Source organism: Rhinatrema bivittatum, chromosome 2 (assembly GCF_901001135.1).
Source record: "Rhinatrema bivittatum chromosome 2, aRhiBiv1.1, whole genome shotgun sequence".
NCBI lineage: Eukaryota > Metazoa > Chordata > Amphibia > Gymnophiona > Rhinatrematidae > Rhinatrema > Rhinatrema bivittatum.
In genome coordinates, this window is record NC_042616.1 from 6271777 (window position 1) to 6297281 (window position 25505).

The 25505-nt window shown below is 45.0% G+C and overlaps 3 protein-coding genes across 3 annotated transcripts in view; all 3 read left to right on the top strand.

Annotated features, from left to right (window-relative positions):
- Positions 1 to 9554, top strand: part of LOC115083453 (zinc finger protein 271-like) — a 46758-nt gene extending 37204 nt beyond the window's left edge. Inside the window, exon 4 of the mRNA XM_029587277.1 lies at positions 4733 to 9554. Within this exon, the coding sequence (XP_029443137.1) occupies positions 4733 to 6654 (1922 nt within the window). The 3' untranslated portion in view covers positions 6655 to 9554. The remainder of the gene's footprint in view (positions 1 to 4732) is intronic.
- LOC115086003 (zinc finger protein 282-like) lies at positions 200 to 16729 on the top strand. The gene is made up of 4 exons (XM_029592584.1): positions 200 to 261; positions 13982 to 14467; positions 15596 to 15719; positions 16605 to 16729. Exons 2-4 carry the CDS (start codon positions 14060 to 14062, stop codon positions 16727 to 16729), a joined length of 657 nt encoding a protein of 218 aa, XP_029448444.1. The 5' UTR covers positions 200 to 261; positions 13982 to 14059.
- Positions 16730 to 16889: 160 nt separating this feature from the next.
- Positions 16890 to 18023, top strand: LOC115086004 (gastrula zinc finger protein XlCGF57.1-like). The gene has a single exon (XM_029592585.1). It carries the CDS (start codon positions 16890 to 16892, stop codon positions 18021 to 18023), a length of 1134 nt encoding a protein of 377 aa, XP_029448445.1.
- The last annotated feature ends 7482 nt before the right edge of the window (positions 18024 to 25505 follow it).

Below are 25505 nucleotides of genomic sequence, written 5' to 3' on the forward strand. Positions count from 1 at the left end.
GGGGAGGGCACTTTCCGGGGCATTTGGGCGGCTCGGGTCAGTGCTGGGCTGGCACCCGGGCAGCTCTGCCAGGAGTCGCAGAGTGATGACTCATCAGAGGCAGCAGCCAATCGGAGGCGGCAGGAGGTGAGGTCAGCAGAAGAGGAAGACGCATGAGGTCAGGCAGAGGGAGAGCTCCTCCCCCTCCCACGTGCTCCTAACCCGGGAATTTCCTTTTCTTAAGGAGAAATCAGCGATTGCAGTAAAGCTCAGCCCCGCAGGGTAAGCGCGCGCTCTCCCTTCCTCTCTCTCTCTCCTCCCCTCCCCTGTTTCTGGGGTCCCTGCGACATTTTCTAGCACAGGGAGGGGGAGTCGGGGCTTTAAATCCGAGCCCCTGCAAAAATCCCCAGGAGACCCGGTGCCTTGAATGGGGGGGGGTAAGCACCGCCCTGGGAAAGAGAGCAGAGGGGGTTTAGCCCCCGAGAGTCTGCGCTCAGAGCTCACAATTTTACTTGCACTCAGAGACCTGAGCCCTGTCCTTTGTGCTCTCTGGGAGCTGTAATTGTACTTTACAGTTATTATTCTGTCATTTCTATTACTCTTTTCCATTTGATATTCCTTATTGGGTGAGGGTCTCTCTCTCTCTCTCAGAAACCTGAGCCCTGTCCTTTGTGCTCTCTGAGCTGTAATTGTACTTTACAGTTATTATTCTGTCATTTCTATTACTCTTTTCCATTTGATATTCCTTATTGGGTGAGGGTCTCTCTCTCTCTCTCAGAAACCTGAGCCCTGTCCTTTGTGCTCTCTCTGAGCTGTAATTGTACTTTACAGTTATTATTTTGTCATTTCTATTACTCTTTTCCATTTGATATTCCTTATTGGGTGAGGGTCTCTCTCTCTCTCAGAAACCTGAGCCCTGTCCTTTGTGCTCTCTGTGAGCTGTAATTGTACTTTACAGTTATTATTTTGTCATTTCTATTCCTCTTTTCCATTTGATATTCCTTATTGGGTGAGGGTCTCTCTCTCTCTCTCTCAGAAACCTGAGCCCTGTCCTTTGTGCTCTCTGTGAGCTGTAATTGTACTTTACAGTTATTATTTTGTCATTTCTATTACTCTTTTCCATTTGATATTCCTTATTGGGTGAGGGTCTCTCTCTCTCTCAGAAACCTGAGCCCTGTCCTTTCTGCTCTCTGTGAGCTGTAATTGTACTTTACAGTTATTATTTTGTCATTTCTATTACTCTTTTCGATTTGATATTCCTTATTGGGTGAGGGTCTCCCTCTCTCTCTGTCCCATGTGTGACTGAGGTGAGGGATTCAGCTCCTGTGTAGTCTTTGTGTCAGGATCTGCCCCAGTCCAGCTTGTTCTGTTCTCCAATAGATTTTTATTTATGTAAAAACATTTCTAAATCACGGATGACAGAAAGCTCATTGTGCAGCTGCTCTGGGGCCTGTTCCCTTATTTCCAGTGTCACTGTTTCATACGTTAGAATGATGCTGGGTGAGTTATGGGTGTGATTGATTTATTTGGTTTATTTATTTGATTTATATTCTGCTTTTTAGTGCTGCTTAGCTGTGATGGGCTTGATACAAAGGTGCTGAGTGTGTTTTCTGCAGGGTTTTGTGTTACTTCCCAAAGTGCCTGGTACAGGAGGGAAATAACTCTCCACATTCTCCTTATCTCTCCTCCTCAGCCCTCCCTGTCTCTGCTGATTGTATGGAATAGAAAGGGAACATCTCCCCTGTCTCTTACGGAGATTCCTGTCAGACCCATGGATGGTTTTGTTGGTCCTGGGACTTCAGTGCTGGGGTCCAGACCTGCCCAGGTCACAGTCTGTAGCTCAGACACCTCGCCTGCAGCAGTACAGGAAGGTTATGAAGACAGCACTGGGAGTTTTCCCTTCACCAGAGCCCGATCCCTCCCTGGTGAAGGCTGTGGCTGATCCCCCAAGATCAGAAAATGTTACAGGGGTAACTGTGTCCCTTTTCCCCGATCCACTGCAGCCCAGAACTTTGGACTCTTTGTGGATGGTTCTGGTGCGTCTGGAAGCGACACTTAGCAGCAAGTTGGAAAGGGTTCAAGGGGAAATCTCCTCGCTGGAGCTGCGCTCAGTGACCCAGGAGAAGAAAATCTCTGCTTATGCTAAAGGTCTGTAAGCGCTGGAGAACAAGGTAGCACATTTATTCCCAAATTCTTCTGCCTCCCTTCAAGATCGTGTTTCACTCAGAAGGAAAACTTAGAAGTTAAAAAATGTTTCCAAAAAATAAGCCTACGTAAGTAGGCTTCACCAATGAGAAGCGAGCATAAGTGTCAGACAATATTGTCATAAAGATATACAAAAGAACATAGCGCGTACATCAGGGATGTGATCGACCAGCTGCACCAGCTCCAAGCGTATTGGGCATGGAGTGTGTTTGGCTCCATGATAAGTATGGCAGCCACACTTTATCGAATTTGTCCCTCCTATCTGTGCCTTTCTCCTCTACCTCCGATTCCTGACTCTGTGCTTTCCTCCTGACTTCACCGTGTGCTTGTAACAGACTTCCTGAGCCGCTGCGTCCTGCTCCCTCTCTCTCCTGATTTATATCCTGTCTGAAATCCCACCTTTTTGAGGCTACTTTTAAATCTTAGACCTGATAATCCCCCCCTTACAGCCTCATTCATCTTTAACTGTTTTCTTAATAAAAGAAATTCCTAGACTGTCTGGTTGTCTTGATTAGATTGTAAGCTCTACTGAGCAGGGACCGTCTTTTATATGTGTTGTGTGCAGCCCTATTTATGGTTTTACTAATTTTGAGTGAGGGGATCCACAGGAGACAGAGAGGGAGTGAACCAGGGGTTTGCTGTGAGGGGAGGGGGTATCAAAGGTGGTATCCACTCAAGATACCACATACTTTAGGTTCACCACTGGATGTGCAGAAGAAGGGAACGGCATCAAAGATGACCCAAGGTTAGAGGCTGAGCAGTCAGGAGGATGAGAGCACAGTGACTTCTCCTGATGTGACAGAATCAGATGTTCCCGAGGTTCTGGGTAATGCTCTGTTGGATCTTGGGTTTTATTATTCACTGATTTATCCAGGCAGAGGCATTTGATATTCTGTGTCTCTGGTATCAGAGAATCTTTTCATAGTTAGACTTGCAATCCCTGAGGTCCAGAGAGGAATCTGACTCCAGGGGAACAAGTCTGGCAGATCCTGGGGATGAGGGGTCCTGGTGTCCCCTCTTCCATGATAAAATGTTAAGAGATTAAAGCCAGCTGAGTCCCTCCATGTGTCCCTGAGCGTTTCTGGTTTGTGTTTCAGGTGCCGGTGATGTCTGAGGACCTCGCTGTCTCTTTCTTCCAGGAGGAAGGGGGGAGTTTAGATGAAGGGCAGAAGGAGCTTTACAGTGATGTGAAGGAGAATTATGAGATCCTGAGCTCTTTAGGTAAGGATTGCATTATCCTTTTTTCCCTGGGTCAGCTCCACACCAGAGATGTGCAAGCAGGCCTGGATTTATCAATAGGTGCATGAAGCCGGTCCTCAGTCCCTCTCCTCACAATTGTCCTGGTCCTATGTCCCTCTCCTCACCCTTTTCCTGTTCCTCTCTCCCTCTCCTCACCCTTTTCCTGTTCCTCTCTCCCTCTCTTCACCCTTTCTCCTGGTCCTCCCTCTCCTCTCCTCTCCATATCTCTGGTTCTCTCAGCCTCTTTCTCCCATCCCTGAGAGCTCCTCTCTCTGTTGATACTTGAGATCACTTTCCCTCAATAAAAAGAAAATAAATTTATACAGACACATGTAAGGTTGGAAAACATTTTTATTTATATAATGTAATAGAGAAGATGGAAATGTTAGGGATGTGAGTTTTTTAAGTGATCTGTCCTTTAAATGTAGATATGCTATTGTATGTATGTTAAATGTGGTTTATTATTATTTTAATTTATTATTGTAACCCACTTAGTATCGCAGGTCCACTATAAATGGATAATAATAAATGTTTTTAAAACAATAAATAGTAGATAAGCCAGAAGAACCAACCCACAGGCATCCTAAAGGAGGGACCTGTGTGATCTCCAGCGTTCCTGCATTACAGCAGGTTTATTGCTGCTCAGATAAAAATGTCACGAAATTGGTGGCAGTGGAAGGTATGATCAGAACTCCTGTGTTAAAAGATCTTCACTGGCTCCCTATGCAGAGTCGCTCTTAGTTGAAACTGATCGTGATATTCAGAAATAAAGGGTTTGATGTCTTCTAAGTTAGGACGTTATGAGCCACTGATATCATTGAGGGCTGAAGGGCAGGGATGCTTCTGTTCCCTCTGCTTCTGAGTACTGATTGCAACCAACATGTAAGAGAGCCTTTAATTCCTCCTGCTCTTCCAGCTGAGTTCAGGATGGAGGGTGATTTTTGAGTGTATGAAAATGCTATTGTGTAAAGATGTTTTCATTTATCCATTTTATGTTATGTTGTTTTATTTGTAACTCTGTGCAGTTATCTTTGTAATCCACCCTGAAGAATTACATTGCAGGAGGCAGAATATAAGATTTTTTTTTATAAATTTATGAATAACTAAAATAAATCACAGGAGCTCTATAAAAACATCACACAGGAGTTTTCACAGGTGACTCCTAAAGTTTATGCTACATTACCGTAATAACAGAGATCCCATATAGCCATTGTACAATCCTTCAAAAAGTCTGACCCTAACTCATTGAAAGCTTTTCATGCCATTGCCACTGACACATGATTAATTTTCTCCTTTTTATATCCAACAGACAATGAGGTCATACAGGAAGAGAAGAGGGAGGAGAAAAGAGAAGAGCACCCTATAGTACTAGCACTTATATCAGGAAATGTCTGTGAGAATCTTTCCCAGAGGTCTGAGGGGGGAGACACTAGCCAAAGTCAGCAGGAATTGGAGAAGAAGCAGCGAGAACCTGCAAGAAACTCACCGGATGGAGTCACTGCATGTGTGAGAAGTGACAGGGAGCTCACAGACATCCATGAGCACCAGAGACACCTGAGAGCAGAGAGACCCTTCCACAGTAATAGTTATCAAATGACTTCTAACTTCCACCAGAGAGACCTGAGAGAAGAGAGACCCTTCCAAAGTACTAACAGTGATCAAATGACTACTGAACTCCAACAGAGAGAGGAGAAAGTGAAGAAATCTTTTCACTGTGACACCTGTGGGAAAACCTTTGATAGGAAATGTCATTTAGTATTGCTTCAGAAAACCCACACAACAGAAAGACCTTTTCCATGCTCTCAGTGTGGAAAATGTTTCAAACATAAGTTAACCCTGAAATTACACCAGCGAATCCACACTCAAAGGAACACATTCACTTGTATTAAATGTAAGAAAAACCTTTCTAGCAGGGAATCCTTAGTAATACACCAAAGAACACACACAGGACAGAGACCCACTCATTGCCCTCAAGATGGGGAATCTTACAGCTCTGAGTTCTCTTTATTAAATCACCAGAAAATGGAGACAGAAGAGAGAACATTTTCATGTTCTGAAAGTGGGGAAAACATCATTGACAAGCAAGATTTAATAATAAACCCAAATCCACAGAGAGAAGAAAAATTATGCATGTGTACTGGTGATGAGAGAAACTTATATCAGAAAGAAAACTTCACAGAACAACTAAAATTACAAACAGGACAGAGAGCAGTTTCAAGTAATGAGTGCAATGAAAGCTTATGTGAGGGTAAAATCTTTTCAGGGGACAGAAAAAACCTTACTGGTGGGAGACCATTGTCTTGTATTCGATCTGAAAAAAGCTTCAATGTGAAGGCAGATGTCACAAAAGAGAAGAAAATTCCCAAAGTAAAATGCCAATTTATATGTACTGAGTGTGGTAAAAGCTGCAGGTGGAAGCGTGACCTCATCAACCACCAGAGAATACACACGGGAGAAAAGCCATTTACATGTAGTGAGTGTGGTAAAAGTTTCATTCAGGAAGTCGGCTTAAAACGCCACCAGAAAATCCACACAGGAGAAAAGCCATTTACATGTAGTGAGTGTGGTAAAAGTTTCAGTCGGAAAGAACTTCTCAAATTCCACCAGAGAATCCACACTGGAGAGAAGCCATTTACATGTAGTGAGTGTGATAAAAGTTTCAGTCGGAAAGATCTTCTCAAATTCCACCAGAGAATCCACACTGGAGAGAAGCCATTTACATGTAGTGAGTGTGGTAAAAGTTTCAGTCAGAAAGGAAACTTCAAATGTCACCAGAGAATCCACACTGGAGAGAAGCCATTTACATGTAGTGAGTGTGATAAAAGTTTCAGTCGGAAAGAACTTCTCAAATTCCACCAGAGAATCCACACTGGAGAGAATCCATTTACATGTAGTGAATGTGGCAAAAGTTTCAGTCAGAAAGGAAACTTCAAATGTCACCAGAGAATCCACACTGGAGAGAAGCCATTTAGATGTAGTGAATGTGGCAAAACTTTCAGTTCAAATGCAGCATTCAAATGCCACCAGAGCAACCACACTGGAGCGAATCCATTTACTTGTAGAGAGTGTGGTAAAAGTTTCAAACAGAAAGGACACTTCAAATGTCACCAGAGAATCCACACAGGAGAGAAGCCATTTACATGTAGTGAGTGTGGTAAAAGCTTCAGTGAACAAGGACACGTCAAACGCCACCAGAAAAATCATTTACATATGAGAGTGGTAAAAGTTTAAGTAAGAAGATATCTTTCGCATGGCATCAGAGAATTTACACTGGAGTGAAACCAAGTCCTTGTTCTTTGTGTATTAATAGCTTCAGAACAGAGGAAGAAACTGCAAGCCACCAGAGAAGCCACACAAGAGTCACATACAATTCAAAAACTCTCCTATAGTTTTTGTAATTGTTAAATTGCCCTGATAAAGATATTAAAGAGTAGGATGCAAGAACAATACAACTTTTCCCTATGCATCAAGTAACATCTAAGAGTCAGAATATGCTGAGATTGTACTTTAGAACAGCTGATGGTGGTGTGGGCCTTTTAGTTGCAAATACGCAAACAGTACTGAAGTATGAAAATGAATGCCCAAAATTGTTCTTCATTCTTAAGCTTAGACAATTGTTACAGTGAGTGGAAGGAATAACTGAGACTCAGCTCATACATTAGGGGAAAGCAGGAATGGAATTTGCAAAGCTATAAAAAAAAAATCATTGGAAAGAATTAGACCGGAAAACAAGGAAAATCAGTTCCCAAAAACACAAATATAGTGGGAAATACAAAGAGTTACTTCAGAAACCCCACATGGCTCAACACCTGACATGGGAATAGTGATTTTAAACATAGAGATGAGAGATTGAGAATTGCTGCACAGGACCGGGAATGGTTCACAGGCAGCAGAGAAAAACCTAGTGGAACAGACAATGCAGGGTCTGTAAAACAGAACTATAATTAGTTACACAGCTTGCTGCTGGAGGTCAGGTGCTGATGTGAGAAGGCCTGGATACAGAAAGGCATAATAAGGTGGCCTGGCTCATCCTCGGAATTTGTGTAAACATAACATCGCTGTATCAGGAAGGCACTGAGAGAAAAGCGGCCATTGTAATGGAAAATCTATTCTAGGATTGTTGGTTTTAGTTGGTTTTAGTCTTTTCCCATCAACCTCCCCTCTTCCCTTAATAGGGCCGTACCTGGGGAGAGGTGGAATTGAGATTTTGGGGTCTCTGCATTGCCGCTGTAACCTCATCCCCTGATGTCTAACATCACTTCCTGCTCCTTGGAAGCACCAGTGAGGCAGAAGGTGCAGCAGCCGATGGGTGGAGATCTCTGCATTGGGAATGAAAATCCAGTGAACCCTTCCCTCACCCCCCAGTCCCACCCCAAATCCCCCTCTTCAATCTCAGGGGCAAACCCACTCTTCAGAATATCAGAGGGGCCTGCAGGGGCTGAGTCTCCTCAGGCCCCACAACCTTTAGGGTCAGCTCTGCCCCAGCTCATCATTGTGGAAAATACTTTGAACTCCTCAGCTCTGTGTGCTATGAGGTTCAAAAAATGCAAAGGATTTTAGGAATTATTAGGAAAGGAATGGAGAATAAAATGTAGAAAGTCATAATACCTCTGTATCCCTCCATGGTGCATCTGCACCCTGAGTCCTGTGTGCAATTCTGGTCCCTGTGTCTCAAAAGCTCTATTACGGATATTTCTCTCTAAGCCACAGCGAAATTTCGATCTTTTGGGTCATAAATATTTAAAATAAATAAATATACATCAGAACTAGAAAAGGTGCAGAGAAAGGCAACCAGAATGATAAAGGTGAAGGGACGGCTTCCCTTTTGAGGAAAGGCTGAAGAGGTTAAGGCTGCTCACTCTCTCCCTTCTCTCTCCAGTGTCACTCAGCCTTCCCCTCATTCCCTTCCCTCTATCACTCATTCATGCCCCTTCCTTCCCTCTCTGCCCCATCCCAAGCCTCACTCTCACCCCCTTTCTTTCTCTTACTTATAGCCCTTTCTTTTTAGTTACTCATCCCTAGTCCCCAGAATGTCATTCTCAGCCTCTGGGCAGGTCACCATCAGACCCACATTAAGCGGGGCCTCTCCTTACTAGCAGGAGATAGGAACCTCGCCAGTATGTTGTCACAGTGGCTTCTAATTGCTGGCAGGTTTAGGAACCCCACGAGCATACCATAACATAGGATCTGTTACTGTTGGGGGGGGGAACCCTGCCAGCATGCGGTCATATGGGGTTCTCGTTGGTGTGGGGTGGGAACCCTGCCAGCATGCTGTCATGCAAGGTTTCTCTTCTCCTTGGTTGACCGTAGCACCTTGTGATGATGCTGTGCGGGGGAGGAGGGTTTGGAGTGGAGCTCTGCTGTCCTCCCCATGTACTCGAGGACTGGGGGAGTCCCAGTTTTGGCTTTCCGCACAGTTGCTTCTTTCCCCGCTGAGACCCAGGAGAACTTGGTGGAAGCTGTTGCCCTGATGGCGAGTGTTGTCCCAGGTGTGTTGCTCCCTGGGCATCTCGGTGAGTCTTTTGTATTACCAACTAAGCCGGCCATGATAACCTTAGAAACCATACGGGACCTGATTGTAGGCTTCGGTTCTTCTATGAAGGAATGCAACAGCAAAATTCATCATCTCTCTTCTAAAGTTGATACCTTGGGGAATAAACATGATGAATAATTATGTGATTTAAAAGCTCCCCCCCCTCCTTTTCTCACCTTTTTATATGATTAGACTAATCCTCTTTTTTTATTTCTGTAACTAAGGTTAAATTCTTGCTTCAAATTGTTGAAATCTATAAAAATAAAAAATTGATTTATATATTAAAAAAAAGCAGCGGCACAACTTGTGTGCCTTTTCTGTAGCCAGAGGCTTCTTCCCCTATATGTGGTCGCTGCTCCCTGCTGGTAATTTCCTCCCTCTCTATGTTGCTGCCGCTGCTGGGCAGCCAGAAGCACTGTCACCCTCCTTCTCTTGCCGCTGCCGCTGCGGTGCTGCCAGCCCTGATGCCAGGAATCGGGACCCACCCACCTTTATTTCTGCTGCCAGACTCCCACCCCCAGACCAGCTCCATTGCACTTCTGCTGCTGTCCCAGGGTTTCTCACTGTGGAAGGTCATTGTGGTGGGGAGCAAGGGATGAGGACAAGAGTGCGAGAGAGAGCAAAAAGAAAGGGAGTGAGAAGAGAACAAGGGGGTGGAAGCAGGGAAAGACGGGGGAGGGATGCTGAAGAGAGGAGGGGAAGAGGCAGAAGACAGCACACAGAGAGAGAATGGGACAGGGCGGGGAAGAGAGGGCAGTGGGCAACCACAATGGGGTAGGCACAGGGGGTGAGGGACTGAGAAGAGGATTTTGCTAGAGGAGGAAGAAGAGAGGGCTAGAGGCAGAGGAATGAGGAGGGATACTTATCTTCCCCTCTCCCTCCTCTACTAGAGCAATTCCATCTCCCCTCAGAAAACACCCTATCCCTCTCCCTCCCCATCTCCCTCTCTCCCCTGCAACTCATACGCACATACTAGAGCAATTCCACCACCCCTCAGAACACAAGGACAGAAAGACATAAGAAATTGCCATGCTTGGTCAGACCAAGGGTCCATCAAGCCCAGCATCCTGTTTCCAAGAGAGGCCAAACCAGGCCACAAGAACCTGGTAATTATCCAAACACTAAGAAAATCCCATGCTACTGATGCAATTAATAGCAGTGGCTAGTCCCTAAGTCATCTTGATTAATAGCCATTAATGGACTTCTCCTCCAAGAACTTATCCAAACCTTTTTTGAACCCAGCTACATTAACTGCACTAACCACATCCTCTGGCAACAAATTCCAGAGCTTATTGTGCATTGAGTGAAAAAGAATTTTCTCCGATTAGTCTTCAATGTGCTACCCTATCCTTCTCCCTCCCCATCTCCCTCTCTCCCCTGCAACTCATAGATACGCACATACTAGAGCAATTCCCCCTCCCCTCAGAAAACACCCTATCCCTCTCCCTCCCCATCTCCCTCTCTCCCCTGCAACTCATACATACGCACATACTAGAGCAATTCCCCCTCCCCTCAGAAAACACCCTATCCCTCTCCCCCCCATCTCCCTCTCTCCCCTGCACCTCATACATACGCACGTACTAGAGCAATTCCACCTCCCCTCAGAAAACACCCTATCCCTCTCCCCCCCCCATCTCCCTCTCGCCCCTGCACCTCATACATACGCACATACTAGAGCAATTCCACCTCCCCTCAGAAAACACCCTATCCCTCTCCCTCCCCATCTCCCCATCTCCCTCTCTCCCCTGCAACTCATACATATGCACATACTAGAGCAATTCCACCTCCCCTCAGAAACACCCTATCCCTCCCCCTCCCCATCTCCCTCTCTCCCCTGCAACTCATACATACGCACATACTAGAGCAATTCCATCTCCCCTCAGAAAACATCCTATCCCTCTCCCTCCCCATCTGGAGGAAGTCATCCCTAACCAGCCTGCATGTCAGTCTGTATGCATTTGTGTGTGTCAGCATGTATGTGCATGTGAGCATTCCTGCCTCTTAATCTGTCCCTGAGCGAGCCTTTGTGTGAGAATCAATGTAGGCTTTAGAGCACAGATCCCCCTCAGGAGCCACAAACCAGTCAAGTTTTTAGGATTTCCAGAAGGAACAGGCATGAGATCTATTGCATACAATGGAGACAATGCATGCAGGTTTCATGCATATTCACTGAGGCAATCCTAAAAATCTGACCGGATTGCAGCCCTTGAGGACTGAGTTTGGGGATCCCTGTTTTAAAATTTGTGTGTGAGAGGGAAGAGAAAGTCCGTGCACACCCTCCACCCCCTGACTAAAACCATGGATTTTTTAGTTTTAATTATTGGGTGTTAATTGATCTGTGCTGTTTTGAAATACATTATTGGTGTTTGATGTTCTATTAGTGAGCTGTATTTATTAATATATTCTTGCGGTATTATTTAAATTCTTTTACTATACCGATTCTCAAGACAAGGTCTTATCGTAGCGGTTTACATTAAAACAGGGGAAACCAATTAACAACTAAGTAGAAGGTAAAGTTACATTAAACAGGGGAGCAAAAACATGGGCGATGGAAGACAGGAAAGATTTAAAAACGATAACAACTGGAGAGTGATAAAATAATCAACTAAAAACCATAGAGTAGCGAGACTTCAACAGAGATTTATCCTGGGCGATTATTAACATAGTATATCCGGTGGGAGGAGGAGACAGGGAGAGGTGAGCAGGGGGGGGAGGTGTCAGGTCTGGGACTGGAAACAGGGAGGGGGGGAGGGATTGGGGAAGGAATCGAGGGGTGAGAGTCAATGTTGTTTAATAGAGGTTCCTTCAAAGGTAAGCTTGTGTGAACAACCAGGTTTTCAGTTTCTTTCTGAAGGAGAGATGGCATTGTTCTAGGCGTAGATCCGGGGAAAGCGAATTCCAATGGAGCGGACCTGCTGTCAAAAGTGCTCGCTTCTGAATAGAGTTGTGGACCGAGGATTTTTTTGGGGGGGGCTTTGAGCGAACCTTTGTGGGCGGTTCTGGTCGGCCTTGCAGTATCAATATTTTATACTTCTTGATCTATTAGGGAAATTTATGAACATGGTGGGGAGGGGCATACACCTCTGTCAGCTCCCCACACGTGAGTGCCCAGCCCTCCTCCCAGCCCAGAGCCAGGGAGGAGGAGGGGGTGGGGATCCCCCTTATGCCCCCGCAGCAGGGCCCACATTGTGCAGCTCGGGCTCCCTCACACCCAGCGGGGAGGGCACTCGGGGCTGCAGGAAACAACATTTGGGCGGCTGGGGTTAGTGCTGGGCTGGCACCCGGGCAGCTCTGCCAGGAGTCGCAGAGTGATGAGTCATCAGAGGCAGCAGCCAATCGGAGGCGGCAGAAGGGGGCGGTGCCTGAGGAAGAGGAAGACGCATGAGGTCAGGCAGAGGGAGAGCTCCTCCCCCTCCCACGTGCTCCTAACCCGGGAATTTCCTTTTCTTAAGGAGAAATCAGCGATTGCAGTAAAGCTCAGCCCCACAGGGTAAGCGCGCGCTCTCTCTCTCTCCCTCCTTCCTCCCCTCCCCTTTTTCTGGGGTCCCTGCCACATTTTCTAGCACAATGAGGGGGAGTCAGGGCTTTAAATCCGACCCCCTGCAAAAATCCCCAGGAGACCCGGTGCTTGAATAGGGGGGTAAGCACCGCCTTGGGAAAGAGAGCAGAGGGGGTTTAGTCCCCGAGAGTCTGCGCTCAGAGCTCACAATTTTACTTGCACTCAGAGACCTGAGCCCTGTACTTTGTGCTCTCTGGGAGCTGTAATTGTACTTTACAGTTATTATTTTGTCATTTCTATTACTCTTTTCCATTTGATATTCCTTATTGGGTGAGGGTCTCTCTCTCTCTCTCTCAGAAACCTGAGCCCTGTCCTTTGTGCTCTCTGGGAGCTGTAATTGTACTTTACAGTTATTATTCTGTCATTTCTATTACTCTTTTCCATTTGATATTCCTTATTGGGTGAGGGTCTCTCCCTCTCTCTCTCAGAAACCTGAGCCCTGTCCTTTGTGCTCTCTGGGAGCTGTAATTGTACTTTACAGTTATTATTTTGTCATTTCTATTACTCTTTTCCATTTGATATTCCTTATTGGGTGAGGGTCTCTCTCAGAGACCTGAGCCCTGTCCTTTGTGCTCTCTGGGAGCTGTAATTGTACTTTACAGTTATTATTTTGTCATTTCTATTACTCTTTTCCATTTGATATTCCTTATTGAGTGAGGGTCTCTCTCTCTCTCTCAGAAACCTGAGCCCTGTCCTTTGTGCTCTCTCTGAGCTGTAATTGTACTTTACAGTTATTATTTTGTCATTTCTATTACTCTTTTCCATTTGATATTCCTTATTGGGTGAGGGTCTCTCTCTCTCTCTCAGAAACCTGAGCCCTGTCCTTTGTGCTCTCTGTGAGCTGTAATTGTACTTTTCAGTTATTATTTTGTCATTTCTATTACTCTTTTCCATTTGATATTCCTTATTGGGTGAGGGTCTCTCTCTCTCTCTCAGAAACCTGAGCCCTGTCCTTTGTGCTCTCTCTGAGCTGTAATTGTACTTTACAGTTATTATTTTGTCATTTCTATTACTCTTTTCCATTTGATATTCCTTATTGGGTGAGGGTCTCTCTCTCTCTCTGTCCCATGTGTGACTGAGGTGAGGGATTCAGCTCCTGTGTAGTCTTTGTGTCAGGATCTGCCCCAGTCCTGCTTGTTCTGTTCTCCAATAGATTTTTATTTATGTAAAAACATTTCTAAATCACGGATGACAGAAAGCTCATTGTGCAGCTGCTCTGGGGCCTGTTGCCTTATTTCCAGTGTCGCCGTTTCATACGTTAGATTGTTGCTGGGTGAGTGTTGGGTGTGATTGATTTATTTGGTTTATTTATTTGATTTATATTCTGCCTTTTAGTGCTGTTTAACTGTGATGGGCTTGATACAAAGGTGCTGAGTGTGTTTTCTGCAGGGTTTTGTGTTACTTCCCAAAGTGCCTGGTACAGGGGGGAGTTAACTCTTCACATTCTCTTTTTCTCTCCTCCTCAGCCCTCCCTGTCTCTGCTGACTGTATGGAATAGAAAGGAAACATCTCATCTGTCTCTTTCGGAGGTTCCTGTCAGACCCATGGATGGTTTTATTGGTCCTGGGACTTCAGTGCTGGGGTCCAGACCTGCCGGGGTACAGCGATTACAGTCTGAAGCTCAGACACCTCGCCTGCAGCAGTACAGGAAGGTTATGAAGACAGCACTGGGAGTTTTCCCGTCACCAGAGCCCGATCCCTCCTTGGTGAAGGCTGTGGCTGATCCCCCAAGTTCAGAAAATGTTACAGGGGTAACTGTGTCCCTTTTCCCCGATCCACTGCAGCCCAGAACTTTGGACTCTTTGTGGATGGTTCTGGTGCGTCTGGAAGCGACACTTGGCAGCAAGTTGGAAAGGATTCAAGGGGAAATCTCCTCACTGGAGCTGCGCTCGGTGACCCAGGAGAAGAAAATCTCTGCTCATGCTAAACGGCTGCAGGCGTTGGAGAACAAGGTAGCACATTTATTCCCAAATTCTTCTGCCTCCCTTCAAGATAGTGTTTCACTCAGAAGGAAAACTTAGAAGTTAAAAAATGTTTCCAAAAACTAAGCCTACGTAAGTAGGCTTCACCAATGAGAAGCAAGCATAAGTGTCAGACAATATTGTCATAAAGATATACAAAAGAACATAGCGCATACATCAGGGATGTGATCGACCAGCTGCACCAGCTCCGAGAGTATTGGGCATGGAGTGTGTTTGGCTCCATGATAAGTATGGCAGCCACACTTTATCGAATTTGTCCCTCCTATCTGTTCCCTTCTCCTCTCCCCCCCCCCCCCTCGATTCCTGACTCCATGCTTTCCTCCTGACTGCACCGTGTGCTTGTAACAGACTTCCTGAGCCGCTGCGTCCTGCTCCCTCTCTCGCCTGATTTATATCCTGTCTAAATCCCACCTTTTTGAGGCTGCTTTTAAATCTTAGACCTGATTATCTCCCCTTACAGCCTCATTCATCTTTAACCGTTTTCTTAATAAAAGAAATTCCTCAAGACTGTCTGGTTGTCTTGATTAGATTGTAAGCTCTACTGAGCAGGGACCATCTTTTTTATGTGTTTTGTGCAGCACTGTATATGGTTTTACTAATTTTGAGTGAGGGGATCCACAGGAGGCAGAGAGGGAGTGAACCAGGGTTTGCTGTGAGGGAATGGGGTATGAAAGGTAGTATCCACTCCAGATACCACATACTTTAGGTTAACCATTGGATGTGCGTAGGAGAGAACGGCATCAAAGATGATCAAGGTTAGGAGCTGAGCAGTCAGGAGGATGAGAGCACAGTGACTTCTCCTGATGTGACAGAATCAGATGTTCCTGAGGTTCTGTGTAATGATCTTGGGTTTTATTATTCACTGATTTATCCAGGCAGAGGCATTTGATATTCTGTGTCTCTGGGATCAGAGAATCTTTCCATAGTTAGACTTGCAAACCCTGAGGTCCAGAGAGGAATCTGACTCCAGGGGAACAAGTCTGGCAGTTCCTTGGGATGAGGGTTCCTGGTGTCCCCTCTTCCATGATAAAATGATAAGAGATTACAGCCAGCTGAGCCCCTCCATGTGTCCCTGAGCATTTCTGGTTTGTGTTTCAGGTGCCGGTGATGTTTGAGGACCTCGCTGTCTCTTTCTTCCAGGAGGAAGGGGGTTGTTTAGATGAAGGACATAAGGAGCTTTACAGTGATGTGAAGGAGAATTATGAGATCCTGAGCTCTTTAGGTAAGGATTGCATTATCCTTTTTTCCCTGGGTCAGCTCCACACCAGAGATGTGCAAGCAGGCCTGGATTTATGAATAGGTTCATGAAGTCGGTCCTCAATTCCTCTCCTCACAATTAGTAGATAAGCCCAGAAGAACCAGACCCACAGGCATCCTAAAGGAGGGACCTGTGTGATCTCAAGCGTTCCTGCATTACAGCAGGTTTATTGCTGTCAGATAAAAATGTCACGTAATTGGTGGCAGTGGAAGGTATGATCACAACTCCTGTGTTAAAAGATCTTCACTGGCTCCCTGTGCAGAGTCGCTCTTAGTTGGAACTGATGGTGATATTCAGAAATAAGGGGTTTGAATTCTTCTAAGTTAGGACGTTGTGAGCCATTGATATCATTGAGGGCTAAAGGGACAGGGATGCTTCTGTTCCCTCTGCTCCTGAGTATTGATTGCTACTAACATGTAAGAGAGCTTTTAATTCCTCCTGCTCTTCCAGCTGAGTTCAGGATGGAGGGTGATTTATGAATGTATGAAAACGCTATTGTGTAAAGATGTTTTCATTTATCCATTTTATGTTATGTTGTTTTATTTGTAACTCAGTGTGCAGTTATCTTTGTAATCCATCCTGAAGAATTGCATTGCAGGAGGCAGGATATAAGTTTTTTTTATAAATGTATGAATAATTAAAATAAATCACAGGAGCTCTATAAAAACATCACACAGGAGTTTTCAGAGGTGACTCCTAAAGTTTATGCTACATCACCATATTCTCTAATAACAGAGATCCCATATAGCCATTGTACAATCCTTCAAAAAGTCTGACCCTAACTCATTGAAAGCTTTTCATGCCATTGCCACTGACACATGATTAATTTCTCCTTTTTATAACCAACAGACAATGAGGTATTACAAGAAGAGAAGGGGGAGGAGAAAAGAGAAAAGCACCCTATAGTACTAGCACTTATATCAGGAAATGTCTGTGAGAATCTTTCCCAGAGGTCTGAGGGGGGGAGACACTAGCCAAAGTCAGCAGGAATTGGAGAAGAAGCAGCGAGAACCTGCAAGAAACTCACCAGATGGAGTCACTGCATGTGTGAGAAGTGACAGGGAGCTCACAGACATCCATGAGCACCAGAAACACCTGAGAGCAGAGAGACCCTTCCATATTAATAGTTATCAAATGACTTCTAACTTCCACCAGAGAGACCTGAGAGCAGAGAGACCCTTCCAAAGTACTAACAGTGATCAAATGACTACTGAGCTCCAACAGAGAGAGGAGAAAGTGAAAAACTCTTTTCACTGTGACACCTGTGGGAAAACCTTTGATCGGAAATGTCATTTAGTATTGCACCAGAAAACCCACACAGCAGCAAGACCTTTTCCATGCTCTCAGTGTGGAAAATGTTTCAAACATAAGTTAACCCTGAAATTACACCAGCGAATCCACACTCAAGGGAACACATTCACTTGTATTAAATGTAAGAAAAACTTTTCTAGCAGGGAAGCCTTAGTAATACACCGAAGAACACACACAGGACAGAGACCCTCTCATTGCCCTCAAGATGGGAAATCTTACAGCTCTGAGTTCTCTTTATTAAATCACCAGAAAATGGAGACAGAAGAGAGAACATTTTCATGTTCTGAAAGTGGGGAAAACATCATTGACAAGCAAGATTTAATAATAAACCCAAATTCCCAGAAAGAAGAAAAATTATGCATGTGTACTGGTGATGACAGAAACTTATATCAGAAAGAAAACTTCACAGAACAACTAAAATTACAAACAGGACAGAGAGCAATTTCAAGTAATGAGTGCAATGAAAGCTTATGTGAGGGGAAAATCTTTTCAGGGGACAGAAAAAACCTTACTGGTGGGAGACCATTGTCTTGTATTCGATCTGAAAAAAACTTCAATGTGAAGGCAGATGTCGCACAAGAGAAGAAAATTCCCAAAGTAAAATTCCAATTTATATGTACTGAGTGTGGTAAAAGCTGCAGGTGGAAGAGTGACCTCATCATCCACCAGAGAATACACACGGGAGAAAAGCCATTTATATGTAGTGAGTGTGGTAAAGGTTTCAGTCACAAAGGAAACTTCAAAAGTCACCAGAGAATTCACACAGGAGAGAAGCCATTTACATGTAGTGAGTGTGGTAAATGTTTCAGTAACAAAGGAAACTTCAAATGTCACCAGATAATCCACACTGGAGTGAATCCATTTACTTGTAGTGAATGTGGTAAATGTTTCAGTAACAAAGGAAACTTCAAACGCCACCAGAAAAACAATTTACATATGAGAGTGGTAAAAGTTTAAGTAAGAAGATATCTTTCGCATGGCATCAGAGAATATTCACTGGAGTGAAACCAAGTCCTTGTTCTTTTTGTATTAATAGCTTCAGAACAGAGGAAGAAACTGCAAGCCACCAGAGAAGCCACACACAATTCAAAAACTCTCCTATAGTTTTTGGAGTTGTTAAAATGCCCTGATAAAGATATTAAAGAGTGGGATGCAGATGTGAGATTTGCATCGGCCTCATCAAAATCGGCCGGAGTCGCCATCTTACTAAACCGTCAACTCCCTATAAAAATTAGTCAAGAAATCAAAGACCCACAAGGGAAATATATTATCTTGGTTACTGAACTCGATCACCAGAAAGTGGTAATGTGTAATATCTATGCCCCTAACAACTATGAGCCGGGATTCTTTAGAGGCCTTTATACTCACCTACTCCCATACTCCACTGATACCTTGATAATAGGGGGCAATTTCAACACAGTCCGAGACACTCACCTAGATACATCTAAGAGCGGACGTTGTGAGCAGGGGATGGGTAAAGGACCTACTATGTTGGAGAAAAACTTGGATTTGTTAGATGTGTGGCGAACCTTACACCCCACAGAGCATGACTTTACCCATGTCTCACGAGCGCACGGGACCCACTCCCGCATTGACTACTTTCTCATAAGTTCTCAAGCGTTTGCGAGAGTCCGCGAAGCAGGTATTGATAACATAGCGATTTCGGACCATGGGCCGATATGGGTGGATTTGTGGACCTCACTAGTATCTCCCACACCTAAAATATGGCGATATCCATATTTCCTAGCCAATGATGGGAAATTTCGGGAATTTATTCTGAACAAATGGCAAGAACTTATAACCTTGAACAAGGAGCACGAATCCAACCCCGTATTACTATGGTACACTGCAAAAGCGGTGTTGCAAGGTGAGATAATATCATATGTTACCCAATATAGGAAAATGCTTAACCGCCGAATCTTAACACTATCCATACTTGCGCACCAATCTCGCCTTCACTGGGTGGCTGTAGGAACGAAAGAGGCTCGTACTGAATATCTAACTCATCAACATGCCCTAAGCTCATTACTTCACCAGCGGGCTAAAAAGAGCCACTTATATTATCAATTTCGTTTATACCAATATAGTAACAAAGCAGGGAAGATGATGGCTAACTTAATTTGCACTCAGCGCACCAATCACTTTATTCCAGTGTTGCGACCATCTCAGGGTCGGATGGTACGAGACACCCCTTCCATTTTGCAGTGCTTTCGCACTTATTTTTCTAATTTATACACCACAGAGGGATGGAATAATACAGCATGTGATAAATTTTGTGCCCATCTATCCTTGCCACATTTAACGCCAGATCAGAAGGAAGGGCTTAACATGCCCATTACAGAAGCAGAGGCTAGCTTTGCTATACATCACTCAAAGGGCTTTAAAGCCCCAGGCCCGGATGAGTATACAGCAGAGTTCTATAAACTTCTGCAGAACTCTATCTCTCCCACATTGGCAGGTGTATTCACGGATTTGATAGATCAAGGCGCCTTTCCCCCAAATGCCAATCTTGCTCACATCACACTTCTACCAAAACCCGGTAAAGACTTGCTCTTGCCAGAATCATACCGGCCCATATCCCTTCTTAATTATGATCAGTAACTATTGACAAAGATACTGGCAGATAGGCTGGCGCTCATTCTCCCTACTCTAATCGGGGACCATCAAGTGGGCTTCGTATGCCAGAGATATGCTTTAGCTAATATACGCAGAGTATTAACAGCTATGACAATTTGTCAGCAAATGTCTAACCCATATTTGGTCATTAGTTTCGACGCCGGAAAGGCATTCGATAGAGTGGAATGGGACTACCTGTTTTGTATACTACATAGAATGGGTTTTGGAGGGTACTTTCTCAAGGCAATACACCTACTATATCAGGACCCTCAGGCGGTAATCACTGCCAACGGGGCACAATCACAACCCTTTCAGATAACCAGGGGTACCCGCCAAGGTTGCCCCCTATCCCCACTATTGTTTATATTGCAATTAGAACCTCTTTTACTCGCCATACAGAACGCGCCTGAAATCCGAGGTGTCCGCTTTGGCCCACAGATCTTTAAATATGTGGCCTTTGCGGACGATTTATTGGTTTTTATAACTAAGCCTCAGGCCTCATTACCTCCATTGATGCGAACTATAGAAAATTTTGGGACATTTTCTGGACTACGATTGAATGCATCCAAGTCTTCGGCATTAGCATTTCCAGCGACATTGCAGGTGCAATGGTGTGGGCAGTTCCCCCTACGGTGGGCGGGGGATGCATTTCGTTACCTGGTAGTCCGTATACCGGCCGACCCAGAGCAAATTTATGAGGTAAATATCCCAAGCTTAATTACTAAAACACAAGATATGTTAGCCCTATGGCAGACCCTCCCAATTTCCCTGGGCGGCCCGGTAAATCTGTTTAAAATGGCCATTCTTCCTCGATGGCTCTATCATTTGCAAAATTTACCCCTACTGGTGCGAAAGAAAGACCTGGCTAAGTTAGAGAGAGTGATTCATCAATTTATATGGAGGGGGGGAAATCGAGGAGGCCTGGGGCTCCTGGATCTGGCTCTATACAATTTGGCATGTAATATGCGACTAATACGGGATTGGCTAATAACCACACCCTTTTATACAGCAATTGAGGCCGACAATGCAGTAATGTATCCACGAGCGCCTTCATATGTGCTGCAAGCTCAGTCTATTAGTCTTCCGCCTTTCCTAAATCAATTGGCACTCATTAAGCCGCTTCGACAAACTTGGCTGAGACTCTCGAAACTACTGCAAAATTCTAGAGTCTGTGCTTATTTTCTCCCCCTAATAGGGAATGATGACTTTTTCCCGGGATCTCAGTCAGGGCCTTACCGCATATGGGCGACGATGGGTAGACAAGGGTGTTGTCTACCTTGGACACCTTCTTAAAACAGATGGCGAGTTAATGAACTTTCAAGAAATTGGTGCAATGTATAGGTTGGGGGCCTCACACATATTCCCCTATTTACAAGTGCGCCACTACCTAAGGGCCTTGCGTGCGGTATCAAAGGAACCTGTGGTCTTTTATACGCTAGAAAATTTTTTTTGTTTTGCCCGCACTAAGGCCCCCTCTCTGTCTAATTATTATAAAGCCATACGTCAAAAGGTAGGGTTGGATACTTGCTCCTTATTGGCAGCACGCTGGAACCATGATGGAGACTTTATGGTGACTAGCTTTATCTTAAAGGTGGGCTTTAGGCATATAGCCAAAATCTCTTCTAATATGCATTACAGGGAACTGCAATTCAAATTTTTAACTAGGACATACGTATCGCCCTTAGTGGCAAAACAATTGACAATAGCACCTTCGGCGTCTTGTGTTCGTTGTAACCTTGCCATTGGTATGTTATCTCATGCTTTTTGGTCCTGCCCAGTGGTGAAGCGTTTTTGGCGCAAAGTGGCAAATTATTTGGAAGATCTTTTAAATGTGCCGATCCCGTTCTCCCCTCTATGCTTCTTATTTGGTTGTGTCTCACCCATACGGATAAGAGATCCTGGCTCACGTCTATTTTTCCAAAAAGCCTGCTTAGTGGGAAAAAAAATGATATTGTTGTTGTGGCGTTCTGCCGATGTGCCATCCTACTGGGTATGGCGAAACCATTTTCATGCGATGATGACTATGGAAAGCATGGGGTCACAAGAAGTGCCGCGTCTTCGGCGAGCATTTCTTAAAACCTGGGGACCCGTACCTACAAAGCCTAACACATCGAGCACGTAGTTTAGTTGTTAACGACTAATTTACCAATTTTACGATATTACTGGCTATTGAGAATCTTTTTTTTTCCTTTTCATTGTACGATTTTTGGCCTGTTACATATCACTGCCAATGTACCTGGGGAGGGGGGAAGGATGGGATAGAGGGGAATTTGAGGCAGAAGGGAATTGAGTTCTAATCGTTGTACATGAGGATGGTTAAGGAACACACCTTCCTCACTGTTGTAATTGTTCATTTATTTGACAAAATCAATAAAATGTTTGAACATAAAGAGTGGGATGCAAGAACAATACAACTTTTCCCTATGCATCAAGTAACATCTAGGAGTCAGAGTATGCTGAGATTGTACTTTAGAACAGCTGATGGTGGTGTGGGCCTTTCAGTTGCAACTATGCAAACAGTGCTGAAGTACGGAAATGAATGGCCAAAATTGTTCTTCATTCTTAAGCTTAGACAATTGTTACAGTGAGTGGAAGGAATAACTGAGACTCAGCTCAAACATTAGGGGAAAGCAGGAATGGAATTTGCAAAGCTATAGAAAAATAATTGAAAAGAATTAGACCAGAAAACAAGGAAAATCAGTTCCCAAAAACACAAACATAGTGGGAAATACAAAGAGTTACTTCAGAAACCCCACATGGCTCAACACCTGACATGGAAATAGCGATTTTAAACATAGAGATGAGAGATTGAGAATTGCAGCACATGACAGGGAATGGTTCACAGGCAGCAGGGAAAAAACGTAGTGGAACAGACAATGCAGGGTCTGTAAAACAGAACTATAATTAGTTACACAGCTTGCTGCTGGAGGTCAGGTGCTGATGTGAGAAGGCCTGGATGTAGAAAGAGATAATAAGGTGGCCCGGCTTATCCTCTGAAGTTGTGTAAACATTATAACATCGCTGTACCAGGAAGGCACTGGGATCCTGATCCTGAGAGAAAAGCAGCCTTGTGGTAATGGAAAATCTATTCTAGGATTGTAAAACATGGGATGAGTTGGTTTTAGTCTTTTCCCATCAACCTACCCTCTTCCCTTAATAGGGTCGTACCTGGGAGAGGTGCAATTGAGATTTTGGGGTCTCTGCTTTGCCGCTGTAACCTCATCCCCTGACGTCTAACATCGCTTCCTGCTCCTTGGAAACACCAGTGAGGCAGGAAGTGCAGCAGCCGATGGGTGGAGATCTCTGCATTGGGAATGAAAATCCAGTGAACCCTTCCCTCACCCCTCACCCCCCCACTCCCACTCCCACCCCAAATCCCCCTCTTCAATCTCAGGGGCAAACCCACTCTTCAGAATATCAGAGGGGCTAAGTCTCCTTAGGCCCCACAACCTTTAGGGTCTGCTCTGCCCCCAGCTCATCATTGTGGAAAATACTTTGAACTCCTCAGCTCTGTGTGCTATGAGGGTCAAAAAATGGAAAAGATTTTAGGAATTGTTGAAATCTTTAAAAATAAAAAATATAGCTGGGAAGCCTGAGTTGGAGGAGAGAGGGGCTACCAGGTCTGCCGCCACTTATTGAAACCCGATAACAACGAGGGGTAAGCCCCGGTACAGCGGAGGAGACCCGGTTCCAGGGATCCCAAACGAGGCGGAAGTGACGTCAGAGCAGCGTCCGCTCCTTCAAATTGAGGAGGAATCGGCGTTTTTACCTGGGAAGCCTGAGTTGGAGGAGAGAGGGGCTACCAGGTCTGCCGCCACTTATTGAAACCCGATAACAACGAGGGGTAAGCCCCGGTACAGCGGAGGAGACCCGGTTCCAGGGATCCCAATCGAGGCGGAAGTGACGTCAGAGCAGCGTCCGCTCCTTCAAATTGAGGAGGAATCAGCGTTTTTACCTGGGAAGCCTGAGTTGGAGGAGAGAGGGGCTACCAGGTCTGCCGCCACTTATTGAAACCCGATAACAACGAGGGGTAAGCCCCGGTACAGCGGAGGAGACCCGGTTCCAGGGATCCCAAACGAGGCGGAAGTGACGTCAGAGCAGCGTCCGCTCCTTCAAATTGAGGAGGAATCGGCGTTTTTACCTGGGAAGCCTGAGTTGGAGGAGAGAGGGGCTACCAGGTCTGCCGCCACTTATTGAAACCCGATAACAACGAGGGGTAAGCCCCGGTACAGCGGAGGAGACCCGGTTCCAGGGATCCCAAACGAGGCGGAAGTGACGTCAGAGCAGCGTCCGCTCCTTCAAATTGAGGAGGAATCGGCGTTTTTACCTGGGAAGCCTGAGTTAGAGGAGAGAGGGGCTACCAGGTCCTGCCGCCACTTATTGAAACCCGATAACAACGAGGGGTAAGCCCCGGTACAGCGGAGGAGACCCGGTTCCAGGGATCCCAAACGAGGCGGAAGTGACGTCAGAGCAGCGTCCGCTCCTTCAAATTGAGGAGGAATCGGCGCTCGTCGCCGTCGGCGCGCGTTGCCTAGTGCACGCGTTCCGTTTTAGGCTGAATGGCTGTTACCAACTTGGCTGATGAACGGTGATCCCTCATCCTCCTACCTATATCTATCTGCGACGGAAGAGTGAGTAAATCCCTCAGGGGTTATATTACGCTATCAACGAGTATTATGCCTCACACGAAGAGGAAAGGCAAGGTAAGGCAGGACGCCTCTACCCCTGCCAAACCGGGCCTCTCACAAACTACCTTAACTGGGTTTTACTCTCGCACAGGAATAACCCCGGAGTGTCCCATTACAAGTGGGGATTTTGAGCAGATATCCCCCTTGTCGGGAGAAGTGAGTCTCAGTCCCGGGGTCCCGCCGACACCAAATCAACCAATGATCACTGCTGGTATCAATGATCAAGGCTCTCCAATATTACGGACTGCGTATATACCGGTTAGCCCGTTAGAGGAAGTTCATTGTAATAATCCAGCAGTGAGGGAAAAGGAGAAGGGGATTCCCCCCTTACTCCAACGATTGGATCAAAGCTCTGGTGAAACCAGTGGGACCACTATAATAACTGGAGCAACTGCGCTTGTTTCTTCCCTGGGCAATACTGTAGAACAGGAACAGTTTCAACTATTACATATGCCATCTGTCCCTAATGTTGATTTTGGTGATTCAAAAAAAGTTTCATTGGAAATGTTATGGATAGCAATAATGTCATTACAGAAAAATGTTGAAACTTTAAATGTTAATATTAAGGATGTACAGTCTACATTGCTGGGTTTAAGCCCGAAGGTAATAAGTAATGGGACTACTTTGAGGAATGTTGAAGTAGAGATAATTAAAATAAAAGAGGTACAAACATCTATAATAAAAGGGGAGAATATTATAGCTAGAAAACTTGAGAACCTAGAAAATGTGGTTCGATATTCCAATTTAAGGTTTGTTAACTTCCCAAAATGTAAAATGATTTCTCCAATAGAACAGCTTAAGAATTACTTCACTGAAATTTTGTCCCTTCCATCTGAAAATTTTCCATCTATAATTAATGCGTATTTTTTGGGTGAAGGAAATCAAAATGTCAACTTAATCACTCCCCCACAGGAAAATACTTTGAATGTTACCGAACTTATAGAAACTTCGTATAGCGCTCAAATTGAGAAAAGAGGAACATTAATAGCTAAATTTGCCCTTTCAACTGAAAGGGATAAAATTCTTAAACTTTTTATGCAGAATAGATCCACTTCTTATTTGGGCCAGAAGTTATGGGTTTACCCCGATGTAGCAAAGGACACCCAATTACGTAGGAAAAAGTTTATTATGCTAG